We start from the raw sequence: 20,507 nt of genomic DNA, 5'->3' as shown, positions 1-20,507 counted from the left end.
ATTAAGATAGTGTGGAAAGTGTTGTAAGACTGCGGGATAGCCGTAGCATTCGCTAGCAGCTAGATAGTGTGAGAAGTGTTGTAAGTCTGTGGGTGTAGCCGTAGCATTCACTAGGTTGGTAGGTAGCATGAGCGCGTTGTTAGGACACGGAAAGAACAGTAGTACCCACCAGTTCGGGTGTCGCAGTGAGGGCGTGGCAAATCCACATATTGATTTATGGATTTCCCCAGAGAGATTAGACCTGGTTGAGCCAGTGATAAGGCTGTAGGAATGCCACTACAATTATGAGATCAAGGAAGCAATGGACTGCTTAAGGTCTTTTGTGATATAAGGCTACTATTGGTCAGCCAACAATCAATTTTAGCCTTAGATTTGGTGATTTCAAGATTCGACGCATGGACCCGATCGGTTGGATAAGAAGGTCGTTAGAGCCACAGTGACATGATAACTAGGGGTAATTATTGACAGAAGAGGATTTCGTTCGAAAGTCGTGTGGGGGCGACTGTGTGGGAGCCCTTACAGCTCAGTGACCGGGCTGGAACCCGATATTTCAGACGACTGACGAATGAATTGAGAGTAAGAAGGTCTCGGTGGATTTTGGAAAGCAGCCATGGGGCAACATGTTGTTTCGGGCAGTATTAGTATTTGTGCTTTAGGTTGCAAGTACGGACGAAATAACTGATTGATTGGGAAGTGATAAGTCACTCACAGTGGGATTAAATAATCTCAGAGTAGTCGATTTGATCCTGCTGCGCAACTCTCGTCTGAGTCTAACCGTTGCAGGGATGGATCTTCTACTCGAAGGATTATTTGAGCCTTCTGTCAAGAATAAGTGCTCTATTGATGAATATGGTAAATGATTTTGCTCTAGCATCGAGGTAACCAAGGAAGAAAGTGTGCATTTGGTCGGTCAGTCGAGAATAATTAAGCTTGGTAAAGCTCAGCATGGGTGGTTTGTTAGGGAGTCGGACCATCTCGAGACTGCAGATTTCAGGTTGAGTAAATGTGATTGTTGCGAGGAATTCGTTCATCTGTGGATTTTAGGGCCTTACAAAGGTTGGTCACGGTTACCCTGGGAAGGCTAGGGTGTGCCTAGGATTGTGGCCATGTTACTTGAGTGATTTGGCGTGTAAGGAATGGTAAGGAATGATTTCGAGGACGAAATCTAATTTAAGTGGGGGAGAGTTGTAACACCCCGTTTATTAAATAAATAAATAGATAAAATTAATATGAATAGTAGCCCTAAAATCCATAATTTTAGTGGGATGTTGGTTTTCGGGAGCCAAATGTTATAATTTGGATTATTCGGGGGTTAAGGTGTAAATTCGAGATTTATTTGGTAAAGATTTTTAGAAGACAGGGGGTGTTTGGTAAGTATGGGATTTAATATGAAAGGATTTATGGGTGCAGGGGCTAAAGAGTAAATTCAGGACCTAATTTGAAAAGGTTTTGTAGAGGAGGGGCCATTTGGTAACATAAGGACTTCAATCGAAAATAATTTGTAGAGGGAGGAGCTGTTTGGTAAAATGTTGGACTTAATTTATAGGGATTTTCGATGGCTGGGGTTAAAAGGGTAAATTGTGGACTCACTTTGAAAGAAAAGGGGAAGGGAGGGACCAAAGATGGCATTATGGGAATAAGTTTATATGGGGCTCGGGGTATATAAACTCGTCACCCCGGTAAACCTTAACCATAGGAGTCGGATATCATCCGCCACCCCCACCCTTATGCCTCCCCACCAGCGCAGCCACCTTCACTCTCTCGACTTCCGGCGCCGCACCACCACCTCCGTTGAGGTCGTCAACCACCACCTGTTGAAGCCTGAGACCACCAAGAAGCCGCCGTCGCTATCTAGCCGCCAACGAAGTGTCATGACGTCCGCTGCCACCCTCCTCCGTCATTATCTTCCTCTTCCTTCTGTCGTTGTTTATGTTATCGTTCACCTCATCCCTTCCTCTCCTTCAATTCGTCATTGCTCCGCCACCAACTACGTCGCCATCGAAGCGCCACCGTCACAGTCGGGTCATCTGCCGCCTTTTTCCGTTGCGCCATTGTTGCCGTTGCCCGTTTTCGTTGACGACAAGCTGCCGTCGGTTTCCATGTTGTTGTTGTCGCCGTTTGTTGAATGCCACCAGCTGGGTGGGTGCTTTCGGAGCTCGAATAAAACGTATGTGTGGTCGTTACCCTAATCTGTCACCATTAGCCACCATGATAGGTGGCTGTGTGCGTGATTTGGAGTGTTTGTGTGTATTTCTGCAGTGAGTAGGTGTTATGTGTAGGTTGTTTGGACGGAAATCGCGAAAAAGGCCACCACCACCACCGTGAGGTGGTGGCTGCCACCATGTACCACCGCTGGCCACCAAAAGGGTGGTTGTGTGTGTGTGTGTATGTGTGTGTTTATCTTAGTGTGTGTATGTGTGTGTGTGTGTTATTTGGGATTTTGCATTGTAAAATTGTAATTGTTGGATTAGGTGTCTAAGCCCATAACTATTATTGGTATGTAATTGACCCGAGAGTAGCATGGTCTATTTGGGTTGCATGGCATCGGAACAATTTAGATAGACTTTTGTGAGAAGAGGATATTTATGATTTATTAATATATTATGAGTTCTAATATATTAATATGAAATCATATTATTTAATTAGTATTGATCAAGAATTAGTTTGAAATTAATTTTGTGATCAAAAGAAACTAATTAAATAAATGGGGATTGATTTGGTAAATCATTCATTCTTATAAAGTGGGCTTATGATCCATAGTTCTTCATGTTGGGCTAAACCCATGTGGTGACCCATGGATACTCCATAGAGGTTAAAACCCATGGATCATGAGGAACGTGGAAAGTCATGAGTTACATGGTGTAACCCTAATGTGCACACTATATAAGAAGCCTCATAGCTCATGAAATGTGACCTAGAGTCTAGGCAAGGAGGGCTAGCCGATTTCATGAAGTGCAAGTGTTCTTCTCTCAAGTTATTCCAATTGTTGGTGGTGTTGTGTGATTCCATTTTGAGGTGCAACACTTGGGGCACTAAGTTCTTAAAGGTCCAAGGCTTCCAACTACAAGAAAAGGTATGTCATCTAACTTGTTTTATTACCCATGTATAAACTTTTGTATGCTAGTTAGGGTAATACCTTGGAAAGTTCAAGTTTGCATGTATAATAGAGAAAACATAGATCCAGGGTATTTAGGGTCGCATGCACACCTTAGGAGTGTTAGAATGCTCAAAACCCAACAGTAATCAGTGTCAGAATAATAAAAAGAAAACTCATAACCACCACCGTGAAGCCGCCGTGTTGGGTGGTGGTGTGCTTTTGCTTGTGTTTATTTGCTTTTAGGATGCTTGGACAAAAATGGACTAGAACCATAACCACCATCGTGAGGTGGTGGCCGCCGCCGCGAGCCGCCGTTGACCACCACTACCCGAGGTGGTAGTGGGTGGTGCCCGACTTATGAAACCCTAGTGGGCCCAATAAAACCCTAATTGATCTAAAGACTTAGCTTTTGGGCCTAATTGGGTTGGGATTAGGTTGGAAACCCTAATTAGGGTTTAGAAAACCCTAATTTTGGAATTATTGGTTTGGACTTATCGGGACCCGCATTTTGGGCCATTGGAATGGAATTGTGAATTACACCCAATTACACCATATGATTTATCTAGTAAAGTGATGGAATTAATGTATTAAGTCCTTAATGGGTTAAGTAAGAAACACTTAACCCTAATCGTCATTTTATGTAAAAACCCTAATCTTGCTTGGACCTTAAGTTGGGCCTTTCTATTGGGCTTTGGTGATTGGGTTATTGATGGGCCACCCAAGAACAATCATATGGACTAAGAATTTATGGATGGGCTTTAGGGTAAGGCCCATGTGAGGTTTGGGCCCAATTTGGAAAATTGGGCCATAGATGGGCCATAATTGGGCCTTTATGATTATGAGATATTAGGCCATTATAAATGCCAAATGTTTAGACTGGACTAAATGGTTGGGCCTTAGAATAAGACCATGTAAAGGTTTGGGCCCAATTTGGAAAATTGGGCCATATGTTGGGCTTTGATTCATAGTTTAACTTTTGGGCCTTTGGATTGGGCCTTGAGTTGGAATCAAGCTAAGGTGGGGGTAAAGTAGTCTTTTACCCTAAACATGGACTTATGGATATATGTTGGAACCCAATTACTGATTGGGTGGTATTTTAATGTTGACAGTTCGAGAATCTGTCATCCAGCAACCAGGGTTTTGTCTGTGGGACTTCAGCAGTGTGAGGTGAGTTACCTTCCAGTAGAAGTGAGTCTAAGGCCACAATGTCGGCCCATTAGTAGGAGTTTTTTGTTAGATGATTGTCTTTGTGATAATTGTCTGGTATGCCACTATCTGCTATGTTTTATGTGCTAGTATGGTATGATGTTATGTGATAGTGGTAGTAGGGGGAATAGTCCCTGTATCAGGTCGAAAGGACAAAAGGGGTAGGTCGGGCACCCCGGTATGCCTGTCAGTATGTTTATGTCATGTTATGTTATTATGTGGTAGTGGTAGGGGTGAAATAGTCCCCGTAACCGGTTGAGATACACCGGAGGGTAGGTCGGGCACCTAGATATGCCTGACATAGGGTAGGTCGGGCACCCTGGTATGCCTGACAGTGGGGTAGGTTGAGCACCTCGGTATGCTCAGCAGGGCAGGTCGAGCACTCAGATATGCTTGACAAGGTAGGTCGGGCACCCAGATATGCCTGACAGGGTAGGCCGGGCACCCAGATATGCCTGGCAGTACGTGATTTTTATGCTATGTGGTATGATGGGGGAACTCACTAAGCTTCGTGCTTACGGTTTTCAGTTTTGGTTTCAGGTACTTCGTTTTCAAAGGAAAGGAGCCGACTCGATCGCAGCGCATCACACTATGTTTTCCGCACATGCGATCTTTGGGATTACATTATGATATTGTTTTATGATAACATGTTTTGATTATTGACACTTTGGTTTTGACATAGGATGTTATTATGGATGTTTTCTTATACTGTTGGTTTTATAATAACTTAATTAAAATGAAATTTTTGGTCTTGAATTTTGGGATGTTACATCAATCCCTTCCTCGTGCGTTGGTGGAACTTTTCTTCCTCCGCCTCCTCCAATAATTCTCTCTGACCCACATGTTCGTCGACTTGAAAAGTTCAAGGTCACTTATGCCCTTTTGGCAAGTAAACACGAAGATGGAAAGTTTGTGTGTGCACACGTCCTGAAGATAAAGTTGCATATTTACTGTCACAATTTAAGTGCCACCTCTTACTCGAAGAATCCAGTTTTTCACTTACGCATGAAGCATCTTGCTCTTGATTTTCATTTTGTATGTGAAAAGGTCCAACAAGGCACTCTCCGAGTCCAACACATAAATGACGATGGCCAGCTAGTAGATGCACTCACTAAACCTGTGCCACGGCCAAGATTTCATTACTTAATATCCAATATTGGTCTCATCTCTGGATCGTCCATCTTGCGATGGCATATCAAGATATAACCCGTCACATTCAATTTATATTTTAAATATCCAGACTTAGTCATATAATACATAGTCAAGTATTGTTGTAACTCTCATGTTTTTATCTCTTAGTTTAGTTAGAGATACAATTATAAATACATATGTATACATCCGTGTAACACAACTCAATCAATAAATAATTGATACACATCTTATTCTTCCTCTCTTTATAGGTTAGAACCACTAAATGTTTAGATGTTTTGGACATTTAAGAAGACATGTTTTTGTAAAAGATAATGTTTATTCTGTACCATTGCATGTTGATTTGAATGTTACACTCGCATGTTTTTCAAATTGTCTTAGAAATTTAAACATTAGGACTGTATTCTGCTATTAAAACTCTAAAATGTTTTGAAAATATTTTAAAATTGTTATTTAAACTAGCCCATAAGATGGATGTTTCATGTGACAAAATAATGTTATATCCAAAATTTCACACTAACAATGTATTCATAACTAAATGGTCTAAAGAAAAATATTAATACATATCGAACATAATCATTTATCATAAATATGAGTCGATCTACGCAACAAGCACGTGAATTAAGCAAAATATACTATGTCTACCATCCGAGAGCGGTTCGCATTGTATATAAAGCAAAACCACAGCGGCCTGCACACCACGACAAAATTGGGGTGTTGTTTGTTTTTCATTCTCATCATCGGAGTTCATACTCGTTTTGAACTGAAATCAAACCTTTGAATATACTAACATGATGTCAATGGAAGGCTCTAAGGGTTTTGGTACAATCATAACCATTATGACAACGACAACATATATATGAATGAAACTGATAAACGTCCAACTAATCGACCATTGAACCATTAAGACCAAATATTTAACCATGGAGAACCAAAATGATTCTCTAACCGTCGTAAAGCACTCCTAATGTAGAGTTGGACTCACAAAAGTATGAAGCCGAAGTAGCATTACTCTAATGTCTTACTCGTGTTGTTTTGGTAGAATGATAGTTCATATTGTGGTTAACCTAACAATATGGATTGGATGCCCTACAACGCTCTCTAAAAAGCCTTAGTATGTATGGAATTCATCCAAGTCGAATAAGGCATGAATAATGCAACAATAAACTTAAATACCAAACTTTATTGTTTAACCGTATGGGCTTAGGATAGGCCTAGTGCGGATTGCGCCATATTTCCCTTCATAATTGTGTGAACCACTCTGCATAGTAGTTTGGTCCTTGTCGGTCTATATAACTTTGTGGTTGATGGCACTGCATCCTAACACTCATAACGTTACATATCGGTCTTGGGATTAATCATATCATGCATTACTAGTCCTTATTGTATGACCAAGTTGGCTCAAATAAAAGTGTTTTGTATGAGAAAAATTAAGTTCACCCACTTTTCGAAGACTTTCGACCCGGTCTTTAATCCAACATCCTCCCGCTTCGACTGCAATGGACTAATAGCCTAACTAATTAGTCATGATCTTAGAAATCTTGTTATATATTTGTTAGGATTATGATTAGCATATTTCCGTAGTTATCCTTGTATACATATAGTGGGTTTTATATAAGCAATATATCATGGAACCTATACACTTAAATATTGAAGGATGATGCCTTCATCAAGCTGAAGTGGAAAATAGGAATTCGAGGGGATGTTGATTTGTAAACCAGATTTTATGATAGTTAGTTGTTAAGACTTAAAAAAAAAAAAAATTTTATCAGTAATTAAATTTGTTAGGGTAAATTAGCAGGGCTCTAGCTTTAGTATAAATACTTCAAGTTTGGGTCTCCTATTTCTTCTTCTTGATCAAAATCGTGTTTCTGATTTTACAACAAACACAGATGCTGGTAAAATGAAGTAAAAACTTTAAATACAATCAACACTGTGATGCACCTTCTGATTTCTGGTCAAGATCAGCCGTTGACTGTACTTGAGCTGCATACTGCAAGTTCCACAACACATCCTCAAATGACGGCCTGTTTGTTGGTTCTGGTGATATACACTTGTTTGTGATGGATATCACAATCGATAAAGACTCCTGAGAGCATGTTGTTAACACCATCGGATCCACAATCCTCTGCCTTCCATCTTGGCTTCCAAAAGATTTCTGTTCAAAATTCAACAAACAATTTCTTCACAAATTACAAAAACACCCCCATCAAATCATCACAGAGTCACTATAATATGACTATACCATTTCATTTAGCAAAAATGCTTCCCCTTTCCCGCTTACTATAGGCCCCACAAGTGCTTCAAGCAGAATGAATCCAAAATCATATACATCATCTGCCAACTTCTTTAAACGCCTGCAACAACACAACTTGATATATTTTATTTTATTTTTGTGTAAAACAAATCAAAAAGAGAAATCTTTAGAAAAGTTGGTTACCATGATTTGGGTCCATCTCCTCCCTTTGCCTATATCACAAAATTTAATTTAGTTTAAAACACAAATTCGGTAACACAAGAGTTTGAAAGATGATACACACCTCAAACTGTTCTAGCTCTCCAGTGATGACTGACATTCCATAGTCACTCAGCTTTGCAATCTGATAATCATCAAGCAATATGTTGTTTGTCTTCAAACGATTACTTGAAGAAGCAGGGATCACTCCTGTATGCAGAAAATGTACAGCTTTCGCCACACCTATAAGAACTGCCAATCGATCTGGCCATTTCAAGACTCTTTCTGGACCATTGTCTGCAGGATTAATTCAAGTTATTTAAAAGTAACTCATGAATCATGATGATTGAGAATTAGTAACTTTACCTGAGAGAAAAGCTCGGAAGTTTCCATTAGAAATGTACTCGTATACCAGAAAGATTCTGCTAGAATTCGAATCTTCTACTCCACCATCGTGAATGCAATAACCCAAGAAGCTAACTAAATGTGGGTGTCGAAGCTTTGTAAGCAAATCCAATCGGACTTTCAGGTTCCGAATCGAAGATCTTTTGAATAATGAGAGCGATCGTATAGCAACATAGCCTCCATTTTCTAATCTTCCCCTGTAAAGCTGTAAAAGAGTCGATTAATCTTTAGTTGATGGATATACATGAAATGAAACAAAGTACCTTTCCTATAGACCCTTCACCCAAAAATGCGGATTGATCAAAGTTTTCTGTAGCCTCTGCTAATTCTTCGATGGAAAAGATTCGGCATGATGGAGCGACTTGTGTCCCTACTTCTGATGCTTCGGATATGATCCCTGTTGGCGCGATGTCTTCGGTTTCTTTTGATATCGTGTGGTGTAGCGTGACTGTCTCTCTTGAATGATATCTTTTGCGAAAGATTATGAGCACGATCCCGAATGATACCAAGCAGATCACCGAACAAATGACAACAATTAAAATCCATAAAACTTTACCCCAAGATGGTTTCTTTGTCATGTGTCTTTTGCAATCAGATTCTAGGTTTCCATTGCCCACAAACAAGCAATTCCCAGTGAAATTCACAACTCGCTTATTACTAGATAGTGTGTCCAAACAAGAAGGAAGTTTACCCGTAAACCTATTGCTAGAAATATCAACAAACCCTAATTTGTTTCCACAGTTGATTGAATTCGGAAGAGACCCACTTAGCATATTGGATGCTAGATTGAGATAGGTGATGTTTGGCAAAACAAATACAGCAGATGGAGGTGTTCCGATCAGTGAGTTGGATGACAGGTCGAGATGATGAAGGTGGTTAAGTTTTCCAAATTCCGCAGGAATGTTACCCGAAAACGAGTTATTGCTTAAAAGAACTGTAATCACTCCTTTAGGCAACAATGGAAGTTCAGAATCTAGATGATTTTCCCTCAAATCTAGTAAACGTAGATTAGATGAAGTAGTTAAATCGGGTAATTTACCAGAAAGTTGATTGTGTGAAAGAGACAAATCTGTAATTGTTGTGATCTTGGTAATTGAAGAAGGAAAACGACCCGTTAATTTGTTGTTCTTTAAGCTCAAAATGGTAAGATTTGATAAGGAATCGAACCAGTCAGGGATAGATTCATTGAAGAAATTTCCATCTAATGTTAAAGTATGAAGCTTTTGTAATCTTGAAATCTCATTTGGGACAGAACCAAACAAAAAATTTGAACTCATATCCAAGACTTCAAGTGAATGGAGTCTATGGATTTTATCAGAAAGTCTTCCCCAAATTCCCAAGGATACTAAGCTAAGAACCTTCAATGTCGATAATCTAACTAAAGTAACAACAAAAGAATCAATGGAGAAAGAGTCGGATAATGTTTGATTTTGAATTGCAAACCCATGAAAGAGAGTGGCATTTGAAAGCTTATCTTTATCTCCCATGATTTTGATCTGGGTAAGAGAGTTGTTTTCACATCTGATGGTGACATGAAGAGTTGAAGGTAAGTAACAAAAATCACCAGTGTAATTTTCCCAATTGTTTAACTGAATTGGGTACTCCAAATGCTTTCTTAGCTGAAGAAGAAGTTGAAATTGAGTGGCTTCTAATGCGTGGGTGGTTGAGGTCATGAAACCCCATGAAATGAAGAGTATGTGAAAGAAGCAGTACAACATATTAATTTCTTAAGGGAATTCAAGAATCTTGAAACTGAATCAAAATGTAGTGACCCGTTTCATAAAGGAATTCAAAAACACATTCAAGAATCTTGAAATTGGATCATAATTAGCCTAAGAAATGGGGTAAATACATACCCAACACAAAGCATTAAGCATGAATTATGCAAAACGTGTAAAGAAAGAAAGAAATGAAAGGGTGATAAAGTTTTGTTGAATGCAAGGTGTTGAAGGGTCCTTTAGTGAGTAAAAGAAAAAGGGAGAAATGGGTGTTGGAAATAAAAGCAAGAAAAGAGAGAGAGATGAGTAATGGGGGTAGTTGAACGAACACAAAGAAGAAGAAGAAACTGCAAAAGCATTTAGTGGAAAGCTGCTGCCATTGAAGAAGAAGAAGAATAAAAAGAAAGGATTGTATTTGTGGGGGTCGGGTGTGGTTGAGTAACGACGGCATTCGGATCCTGATTTGATTTAAGAATAAGAGGCTGGTTTTGTTTCAAGACAGATACGAAACTCGATATGCACAATCATTGTGTTCTTTGTTCCTGTCTCAAGTGACACGTTTCATTGGATATAGTTATGAGGATTTTGTTCATTATCCGCTACAAACAATCTATGCGTAATTATTTATATAAATGTTAGTTTCTGTATATAGAGTACAATACAAGAAGTATTAGATCTTTTTATTGATATGTTAATTATAACATTATATTTTTACTTTTTTCATGTTACAATACAAAGTAAAAATAGAGTGTCATAAAGCATAATAGTTTAATAAAAAATAATTTTTATTATAAGGTTGCAATAAAAAAATGCTATTATATATGATTATATGAATGAATATTGTTACTATTCGCGTTAACCTTTTTTTATATACAAAAGAGAGTTTTCTTATAGATTTTACAAACTGTAGATCATAATAGCATCCATTATTGTGACCTATTTGAAGCTTGCATGATTTTTCTCCTATTTGTCACACTTGTCATTATTTTATAAATAATCACTTATTTTACTTTTAACGTGACAAGTAAATAGATATCCCTTATTCATCTCAAAATAAGTAGAGTATTTTTAATTCTGATTTAACTAAATTACAAATATAATAAGAAAGATCGATTACAAATTTACTTTACAAAATGATAAATGGTTGGAAAAGTATCAATTATGTTAAAAGTGTTGTATGTAGGGGACCTTATTGAATTCCAAAGGACTGGACTGATATTAGCTTTAAGTATGGGTGACCCGCACACAACAACTTCAATAACTCATACATGAATTGATTATAGTCCTAAAGTATAGGCCAGGGTATAGCCTCTCCTTTATTTTGTTTTGTCCCTTAATATCCGTATATATATTATTATTTTTTTAATATACCGGCTGAAAGATATAGACAACATGTTAAGGGGTGTTATCATATCAAAAATGTGTCACTTATATGTTATGTCACTTATGGTGTTACAACACCAATTGAGGAAATAGACAACATGTTATAATACTTATTATTTTCCATGTCATCAGTTTTATTTTTTCCGATTTATTTTTTTCTATTTTATTTTCGCTTCGTTTCTTATTTATTTCTTTTTTTGATTTTTTAATAATTATAAAAAATAAATATAATATAATAAAACATGTTATTTAATAAATCTTAAAATAAACATAACATTTAAAAACTAAATCCAAACATTACACGAGAAAAAAATACGATAGTCCTGATTTTAAAACAAAAAACAAATAACATTTAAAAATAAATAAAAATACATTTTTTCCCCTAAATTATTCATCTTGGTTACCAACGTACATATAATCTGTCAAGTCTTCTCGAAATTGCTTCCGTTTTCAAGCGTCTTGAATATCAACGACTCTATGTAAATATTCAACTGTCTCTAATTGAAATTGCATGTATCTAGACTCTATAGCTAAATACTCCGCAATATTTCGTCATTTATCTTCAATTATCATGTTATGCATTAGGATACATGCATACATAATATCTCGTAGAGTTTTAACTGATAAGGTCGTGCCGCATGTTCAACTATGTGTCATTTCGACTTTAGAACTCCAAAAGCACATTTCACATCCTTACGTGCTCCCTGTCTTCTCTTGAAAAAATTGTCTCTTGGTTCTATTGGGTGTTGAAACGCCTTCACGAAAATGGAATATGGTGGATATATTCCATCTAATATTCAATCTTGTACGATTACATGTTTGTTTTCCAAGATACGAAACCACTTATATGATATGTAGACCAACAAGAAACAAAAAGCCAAAGTACTTAAGCGACCAACGCTTAAAACTTAAAAGAAACGAAACTAAACATGACATGTAAAGTAAGAACTGATAAAAAGATTTTAGTAACGATAGACTTGATAATTTCGTATAGGGACTAAGATATGTGTCTTATCGTTTATTATGTGATGTGATTTTTCCTTAGGTCGTCCGGTGTACTCTCAACGGAGAGCCTTCCTTGCCACCTGGAACCAACACCACGGGCGTGCACACCACCCCGTCTGCTTCGTTGTACAACGATCGTGGTCACTCGTTGTCTCGACCACAAACCACCACGACCAATCAAGTATTCTTCTTCTATCTTCCTCTTTCTTCTTCTCTCTCATGCGGGTATCTCTCTTCGCTGTAGAGAGTATACCAGGTTCAAAGTGGAAGGAAGGTGGTGGTGACGTGGAGGTGGATGCAAATCATGGTCGTTGTCGGTATAACAGATGGTCTTATGCTTAAGGGAGGAGGGAGGCATTCTCTCCCAACCCACTAAACCCACTGTCACATCACTTTTTCTCTTTTATTTTTCTTCATCTTTTCCAACCCACAACACACGGAAACCCTATCTTTTTTAACTCACTCAACCCATTTAATTAAAAAAAACACAAAAGAATCAAGGTAAAATTTTAATTAGCAATAGAGTTATAGAGTTACCGCTGGTAACACTCCCACTTCAGCGAGTTGTTTAATTGGTTTCACTAACTCACTTCATCATCTCCCTCTACTTTCTCTCTCTCATTTTCTCTTGTACAATGTGTTTTAAAACTTGTACCTTAGTTATTTTGTATTTTTTTTAATTGAGTGGGTTGAAAAATATCGGATTTTCGTGTGTTGTGGGTTGGGAAAGATGAAGAAAAAGAGGAGACAAAAAATTGATGTGACAGTGGGTTGGGAGGGAATGACTCCGTCCTCCATAATAACTTAATTACTACTTCCATCTACCTCATAAAACTTATTATCTTCACTTGGGAATATTTTAATTCTAATTATAGTTTCAGCTTTCATGGGCTCTAAACTAGGTACAAACTTATCCAAAATCATTCAATCACAAATTAGATTCACGAGTAGTTTTTTGTATATTACTCAATAATCAAAGCAAAAGCAAGATTTTTTTTAGTAAAACAAGTTTAAATAATTAAATGATTGATTATATAAGCGTAATTCTAAAAAATCTGAATAAAATACTATGAATTTAGTTTTTAAAAAATTAGTTTTGCAATACAAAAAGATTAGCAAACGGTATTTATGTTGAATCTCAGTGTAACGAATTGTTTTCAATGATATATTGATCATACAAATATGATCCAAAAAAAGACAAAGACATTAAGACAAAAGGAGAAAGGGAAAAGAAAAAGAAAAAGCTGATCCCTGTAACGGAAAACTATAGGTTTTGATATATACTTATATAGATTTGGAGACAATATGGGGCTTTATCTTTCCAGGACAGGACAATCATTATTCATAATGTTGACTTGTGAATGAAAAGTGAAAGTGAAGGCGTTGTTTGTAAATTGTAATTAATAAATAATACTCCAATTAATTAGTTTTTAAAGGTGGAGTGGTTAATACAACTTAGGAGTAATTAATAATTAATACAGCATCGATCTATCAACTGTCAACTGAATAAGAATCCAAATACGAAATCACGGATTCAGCCGCTTTGCATCCAGATGATATGGCTTTCCCAACAGAGATCCCTCCTTTGTGGTTACCTGTTAGTTAGTTAGTGGCATTCAACATTTCAACCAACCCACTTTCTTTGATATTATTATTATTATTATTATTATTATTATATTTAAAATATGTATAAATAAATAACAAAGTTACCTGCATAAAAGTATCCAGGTAGCTCTTTTTCCATCTTCTGAATTGCATCCATAACCAAACCATAGTCGTGCCCATACAACGGAAATGCCTTGCTCCAGTAATAGTGTCTGCATTGCAATTCCACTCATGTATCATAAACACAGGTTCAAAGAAACTCATGATAAATTGGTGTGGGTGTAGAAAAACCCTACATCTTAATATGTTAAAACAATAATAATAATAATAATAATAATAATAATAAAACATACGTCAAAAAAATTGGCTCCCCCTCTGCACCAAGCAACTGTCTGAGGTCGGAAGTTACTATCTGCTTCAGCTCATCCCTATCATTACAGTACAGTTACAGTACACACAAAATCAATATACATACATATGTTTTTAAATTATTGCAAGAAAAGAAAGTAGTATACATTGCCCATTATCATCACTACAAACAGTGAACAGATACATCTCATCCAATACCAATATTATTGGATATGGCCTATGGGCATCATTTTAGATATTTAACAAACATTCAAACAATTTTACTATTAAAATACCTCGAGGCTTTGGCCAGTTGTTGATTTCGACTCCCTCCAACAAAAGTGGTATAAAGATACAAGTCTTGAGGGGCACGATCTGGAAACATCATGGAACAAAAAAGAGTGCCTGCATAAATAATACCACACATTTTTTATTTATCTTTATATAATAATAATAATAATAAGAATTATCATTTAATCTTTGGTTACCTAGTGTCTTTAACCCATTTTTCTGCTCCTTGCCAGGAACAAGAACTCCAAATCCTTCAACTGCCCGCTTCACGTTCTCCTTTTTGAACGTCGAAATTACGACCGAAACTGGCATATAACTCACCTGATTTTTTATTTTTTTTTATTTAAAAATCTCAACTAAAAAAAAATCCATTTCTTTCATATATGATATACATACCTCTGGTATGAAATTGAGCAGAAAAGGATTTCCTCTTTTTGTAATCTTCATTTCTTTCACATTGCCAAGTGGAGCCTAATTTCATAAACATGTTATAAAGCTGCTGCAGTCACCTACAGCTTAATAACCAATAAATTGAGTGTTTACTCACTGTCATGATTACAGCATCAAAAGATTGGTGTTTGTTTTCTTCATCTGGACCACAATAAATTGACCAGTTCCCAACTCTTGACCCGTCATCACAGCTATACGACATTTCAAGCACTTTGGATTGGAGATTAAGCTCACCTTCTCCAACCTCTTTACACAGTGCATTCGTGAGTGTCTGTGTAAGAATCAACAAACCATAAATAAATTACCAAGCAGATATCTCACTCATAACTGCATTCCATCTCACCTGCATTCCCCCAAAAAATGAAAAAGAAGCACGTGCACGCCTACGCTTGCTGTTTGAAGGAGGACTCTTTTTCCCACTTCTGGAAGTCAACATGGATTGAACAGCTCCAGAAATGATGGAACCAAACCTATGTGCCATGAACATCAGTATTCATGCATTCAACTGATAGATAGTCTTGGAAGAAAAAAAGAATGAAACATACTTTTTCTCTAGTTCCCATAGCTCAGGAAATGCATGACGCATCTGTGTGGACAAGTCAAGGGAATGTGGTTTTATGTCAAAAGTAGATATATATATATATATATATATATATATATATATATATATCTCCTCAAAAACTTTACAGCAATAGGGATATAGTTACTCACAGAAAGTGATTCGGGATCTGCAGCACTTGTTCCCGCTACAACAGGGTCAATCAGATACTCAACAACCTTACATTATTAAACATTAATAACTATAAGCATGGAGAATCTTTTAAACAACTAAAACAGAAATGAAAACTTTTAAGTTTTTTCATAATCAGAACAAAAACAGATATACAAATACCTCCTTCCCAAAATGACGCTGAAAGAATCCTGCAACACTGCAAAAGGACATGTTTAACAACTTAAAAGCCTCATTTATAACTACTTCAAGTGGATGAAATGTATGTATATTACCTTTCTTGAGGGTCGGATGTATTTTTCTTCCACAAAATTGGCTCTAAAAGAATTTGGAACTGCAACAAACCCAATAAACTTTATAATCATAAATCTTCAACTTCTGACACGAATCAATAAATAGGATATATAAAGAGTTGTCTTAAATCATTAATTGTGCATCATTAAAAAGATAATATGAGAATGTAGGATCAGAATAACATCTGGCATGCTACTAACACACCTTTGATTGAGTGGAAAGAAAACTGCTTTGGATTAGTGCAATTGGGTTAGAAGGTATCTGCAATCAATCATGAGTTATAGTCACGAATAAAGTATATGAAATCAAGTACAGGTTATAGATATTCATATTTCATAATTCATACCAGTACAGGTTTTCCATTTCTTACAATATAACGCTTGTGCTGTGAAAGTGGCTGCAATAGGAAACATATGGTAGGAGTAGGACTCAGAATATATATACACACATGAACAATGACCTCAATCAAGGTATAAAATGGAAATACTCATTATAACAGACATGTATGACTGCTATTATATATATTCACTTACAAACTGTTGTTTATCTCGAAGCCCAAGATCATCAAGCAAACTGCTGACATCTGCCTCACTTTCAGTCTGTATGATATGAGGTAAAATGTAAGGTAAGCATCACCAATTGCTAAGATTGATATTAATATTGTAGTAAATAAGAGATACATACCATAGTATTGGCACCCTCATCCCAAATCAAACCATCTTGTGAAATGCTTCTTAGTTTCCCTCCTGCTCTCCCATCGGCTTCAAATACAGTCACATTCAATCCGTGTACCTTTAACTTATAGGCAGCAGCAAGCCCACTGAAAAACATAAACTAATTAGTTCATGTTACGATGCGAATTTCACTAATGCTTTTGGTTTCTTAAACCGATTATTACACCGATAAAGATATTGCAATTCAGTAAAAACATCAACAGAATTACTTGATATAGTAAATGAGCAACAGAATTTTCTACATTCAGTATAAATTATCATACCTGACACCGGCACCAACAACGGCAACTCTCTTAGCAGGACCTGTTACAAAATACAAAACCACATGGTTAATTATATATATCCAACTGTTTTCTCAATTATACTTGCAAAGGCGTATACAAGTAGAAAATCGGTATTAAAATGCAATTACAAGAACCCTAACTTTGCTTTTCATCTGTGGTGGGTGAAGCCATTGTTGTTGGTTGGTGTCTCTGTGTCTGTGTCTGTGTCTGTGGGTAAACTCGCCTGGTATTCTGATAACCAATCGGATTAGTACAGTAGATGTTTTTCTCGGTTCGGGTCGCGAGTAAAGTAATTGCGTGCAATCCACTCCACTTCAATTGTGTGCGACTGCGAGTCAGTTTTGTAATGGACTAAATTTTCCTGTAAGCCTGTACTGTTTCTGTTTGTTTTAGACGTGTGGGCTTCTTTGTAATGGGCTAAATTATATCGTACCCATTTGCTTGTTGCATTTATCCCAAAAATAAAAATTTGTAAAATTCACATGCATTTTATTTATTAATTTTTGTGCACAACGCTTAAACCTACATGTTAGTTGTTGACTTGTTTTCCTTAATAACACTTTCTATTCGGTCAAGCCTCAAAACATTGTTTTTTTTTATTAAAAGTTTGTCTTTTTATTTTTCCATATATCCTTTTAATACATATTTGACCATACAAGTATTTTACATTTTACCTTATTCCTTTGTGTTTGTTTTTTCAGTTTTCATTCTTCTACACCTTTTGTTTATTCGTAGCACGCACATGTTATATAATGCTCTCAAACCCTTCGACACACCAAATATCCAATAGTATAGCACAAATGAAGATGTGTAACATATACAAAAAAGTCCAAAACTATCCTTTGCATTGAACACCCTAAATTTATGCTTCGATCCTTAAATTATGTGGAATTTCCTCAAAAGTAACATCAAATATTAGGCAAATAGTGTTCTCAGCTTGATGTAATTTCCTTTTCCTTAGCTTTGCATATATCTTCAGCCGACTTGGTAAACTTTTTAGTCAACTCTTCAACCTGAAAACATGAACAAAAAATCAACCAATATAACCACAATAACTGTAAATTTCAAATTTCTTAATTAGAGTAAATGTATTTATTTAGTGTTACTTCTTTTTCCAATCGTTTTGCATCATCTGATGAGAACCCTGAAACCGTTTTTGCTTTAATATTCTCCTTATCTTTCCCTTTATTTTTCCCTTCTGATTTTTTAGGCAGTGATTTCTTTATCGAGTCAAAAGCCTGTAAAACAAGTATTATCATATATATATTTTTTTAATATATTAGGCACAAAAGGATACATTGTAATAACCAAGATACAACATTTTCCTATACCTTTTGGCGAGCTCTTCTAACTCTTTGTTTGGCATCTTCACAAGACTTTGCTACCACTTTGCACACAGCCTGGAGTAAGTCATAAACATTAATGACACATAAATTGCTAAATCAGTTTTTAAAATACAGGAAATAATCTCACCTGCATATGCTCTTTGGTCATGCTGCTTATTGCAAAGATGAAAAAATATAAATATACATACTATATTAGTAGCCAAGATACAACATAAGTAAAATTTTGAGTTGAGATTTTAGTGTCTTACGGAGGAATAGCTGTAATCAAGCGTTCACCGTCTGGCTTAGGGTTCAAACCCAATGGTGAAGAAACAATGGCTTTCTCTAGTTCTTTCAGGGCCTGGATAATTTAAGTGCACTGTCAGAATACAATGCATTCACTGAATTTAAGTTGTCTTTCATAGTCTAATTGTTCATAATATTGGATATTGGCAACTACATCCTGCAAATGCAGATTAGGTACTAAAAGTAGGGATAGAAACTATTACATTTGGATTATATGGAGTAACTGACAGAGTTTTAGGGTCTAAAACTGAAACAACAGCCATCCGATTCAAAGGCATCTTCACACCACCAGTTTCTACTATGATATGGTCAAGCATTCCTACACACAAATTGGAAAAATAAGGAAAGATAAATAGAGTAATCAGGAGCAAGCTTTTAGCGAAATCAAGAAACTATAAGCACCTGCTGATGCCCTTCCTGTGCGCAATTTGCTGAGTTCATTTGATACTGCATCAATCGCTGCCTCCATCTCAGAGATAGCAGTTGATTTGATAATTGGCCCAATATTCACAATTTCAATTCTGCTGCCAGCATCACCATTAGCAACACCAAGTTCATCGTTGTCATCGTCATCCCCTGAAAGCTTTGTTAAGTGATCGTTCTGTTGGGCTAATGTCGGATTTTCATGCATAGACTGGAAATATAAAGCAACTCTAGAGTTCAATTGTACTCATATACAACCAATCGCTCAGTTCTTTATCGCGATGTAATTCATAATTAGAAAGGGGGAAATTCAGTGAGACCACTCCGTTCGTTTAAACAGTGAAAGGATCGTTTCATTAAACAGTGTGAATTTTACCTTAAACTCGTATTCATTTAAAACAATAATCCATCTTACCCCAGCTTCTGTTTAAATGCGTGTTAGGGGCTTTCTATATTCAAGATAGATTAGAAGAAAAAGATAGAGAATTACATTTCTTCCGTGCTTTTGCAAATGATCTGCGGGATTCGAATAGAAAACCAATCGCCGGCGAACTGGAAAGGTCTGGACGCAGATCACAGGCAGCTCTCAATAAATATGAAGAAGCTGCAAAGTGAGAAACCGGGCGAGATGTTCGGATCAAAGTATAGATGTTGCGACAGGATATGATTGCACGCCTGATTGAAACCGCCATGAGATGGATTCGACGGTTCTTCTTCTCAGATCCTCACCGTCTACACTTCGTATCTGTAGCCTGCTAGGGTTCTACTAAACCCATCTCTCGCAATTTCTTTTGATATTCGCAGGTTAGCAGTTTCACTTTACCCCCTTGTACTTTCACGTCTTTAACTTTTCGTCCCTATCAGTTTCATGCAAGGTACATATAGTAAAATGTCAACGTGTACTCGATTCTCCGCTTAAATGCAAGGGAAAATACCAGCTATCATCATTTGGTATTTCGGATTAAACTGGTTCACCTTCACAAGATTGTGTAATCGAAACAACTTGATCTTCATCAGTAGGAGTAATAAGAGTAGGAACACTCTCCTCCTCCACTCCGGTCATTCATATTAGAAGCACTCTCCCCCTTAACATGATCATTTTAATAAGAAACAATCTCCCCCTCGACATAAACTTCAACATCATTAAGAGGTTCAGTAATTCGTCTTCTTGATTGTAAGTTGCCTTTGCTTCAGAGTCGATAGCACATTCAGGTACGTTAAATAAACAAATAAAATTGTCATCGAACGTCCTAATTTGAGATGTTTGGGAACAGGAAGATGGAAAATTTTCTTTACATG

General features: G+C 36.7%; 3 protein-coding genes across 4 annotated transcripts; all 3 read right to left on the bottom strand.

Moving 5' to 3' along the window:
* Positions 1–7,262: 7,262 nt before the first annotated feature.
* Positions 7,263–10,585, bottom strand: LOC145109576 (putative inactive leucine-rich repeat receptor-like protein kinase At3g03770). The gene is made up of 6 exons (XM_079046769.1): positions 8,576–10,585; positions 8,274–8,517; positions 7,993–8,204; positions 7,893–7,921; positions 7,698–7,809; positions 7,263–7,610 (listed from the first exon to the last, which is right to left on the bottom strand). Exons 1-6 carry the CDS (start codon positions 10,028–10,030, stop codon positions 7,380–7,382), a joined length of 2,283 nt encoding a protein of 760 aa, XP_078902895.1. The 5' UTR covers positions 10,031–10,585; the 3' UTR covers positions 7,263–7,379.
* Positions 10,586–13,818: 3,233 nt separating this feature from the next.
* Positions 13,819–17,454, bottom strand: HEMG2 (Flavin containing amine oxidoreductase family). Its single transcript, XM_079046766.1, has 18 exons — positions 17,295–17,454; positions 17,134–17,173; positions 16,821–16,956; positions 16,670–16,735; positions 16,483–16,533; positions 16,341–16,397; positions 16,118–16,176; positions 16,005–16,041; positions 15,824–15,889; positions 15,658–15,698; positions 15,456–15,582; positions 15,210–15,383; positions 15,059–15,133; positions 14,860–14,983; positions 14,668–14,776; positions 14,377–14,451; positions 14,129–14,235; positions 13,819–14,013 (listed from the first exon to the last, which is right to left on the bottom strand). The coding sequence occupies exons 1-18, from the start codon at positions 17,323–17,325 to the stop codon at positions 13,910–13,912; spliced, it is 1,479 nt and encodes a 492-aa protein (XP_078902892.1). The 5' UTR covers positions 17,326–17,454; the 3' UTR covers positions 13,819–13,909.
* Positions 17,455–17,920: 466 nt separating this feature from the next.
* On the bottom strand, positions 17,921–19,984 carry LOC145109574 (Ribosome recycling factor). Of its 2 annotated transcripts, none has more exons than XM_079046764.1 (8): positions 19,699–19,984; positions 19,188–19,361; positions 18,989–19,104; positions 18,749–18,840; positions 18,628–18,649; positions 18,486–18,554; positions 18,261–18,392; positions 17,921–18,167 (listed from the first exon to the last, which is right to left on the bottom strand). In XM_079046764.1, the coding sequence occupies exons 1-8, from the start codon at positions 19,898–19,900 to the stop codon at positions 18,087–18,089; spliced, it is 888 nt and encodes a 295-aa protein (XP_078902890.1). In that variant the 5' UTR covers positions 19,901–19,984; the 3' UTR covers positions 17,921–18,086. The 2 variants fall into 2 exon arrangements, with proteins under 2 accessions (XP_078902890.1, XP_078902891.1); XM_079046765.1 differs by having other exon boundaries at positions 19,188–19,419; positions 19,699–19,824.
* Between the last annotated feature and the right edge of the window lie 523 nt (positions 19,985–20,507).

The sequence above is a fragment of the Lactuca virosa genome, chromosome 4 (genome assembly GCF_052849685.1).
Source record: "Lactuca virosa cultivar CGN04683 chromosome 4, Lactuca_virosa_CGN04683_v6, whole genome shotgun sequence".
Classification (NCBI taxonomy): Eukaryota; Viridiplantae; Streptophyta; class Magnoliopsida; order Asterales; family Asteraceae; genus Lactuca; species Lactuca virosa.
The sequence above is the reverse complement of the archived record's forward strand: the minus strand, read 5'-3'. Positions and strand labels throughout refer to the sequence as shown.

Excerpts from the sequence above, each read along its gene's own strand:
- LOC145109576 (XM_079046769.1), bottom strand. The coding sequence starts at position 10,030 with ATGTTGTACTGCTTCTTTCACATACTCTTCATTTCATGGGGTTTCATG. Across the intron at positions 8,205-8,273 it reads CTTCCGAGCTTTTCTCTCAG|ACAATGGTCCAGAAAGAGTC; the intron begins GTAAAGTTACTA and ends TTAATCCTGCAG. Across the intron at positions 7,810-7,892 it reads GGAGATGGACCCAAATCATG|GCGTTTAAAGAAGTTGGCAG; the intron begins GTAACCAACTTT and ends GTGTTGTTGCAG.
- HEMG2 (XM_079046766.1), bottom strand. The coding sequence starts at position 17,325 with ATGGCTTCACCCACCACAGATGAAAAGCAAA. Across the intron at positions 16,957-17,133 it reads GTTGTTGGTGCCGGTGTCAG|TGGGCTTGCTGCTGCCTATA; the intron begins GTATGATAATTT and ends TATGTTTTTCAG. Across the intron at positions 16,736-16,820 it reads ATGAGGGTGCCAATACTATG|ACTGAAAGTGAGGCAGATGT; the intron begins GTATGTATCTCT and ends CATATCATACAG.
- LOC145109574 (XM_079046764.1), bottom strand. The coding sequence starts at position 19,900 with ATGGCGGTTTCAATCAGGCGTGCAATCATATCCTGTCGCAACATCTAT. Across the intron at positions 19,362-19,698 it reads TGCAAAAGCACGGAAGAAAT|GGGATGACGATGACAACGAT; the intron begins GTAATTCTCTAT and ends CAAAGCTTTCAG. Across the intron at positions 18,650-18,748 it reads TTGATTACAGCTATTCCTCC|CATGACCAAAGAGCATATGC; the intron begins GTAAGACACTAA and ends TGCAATAAGCAG.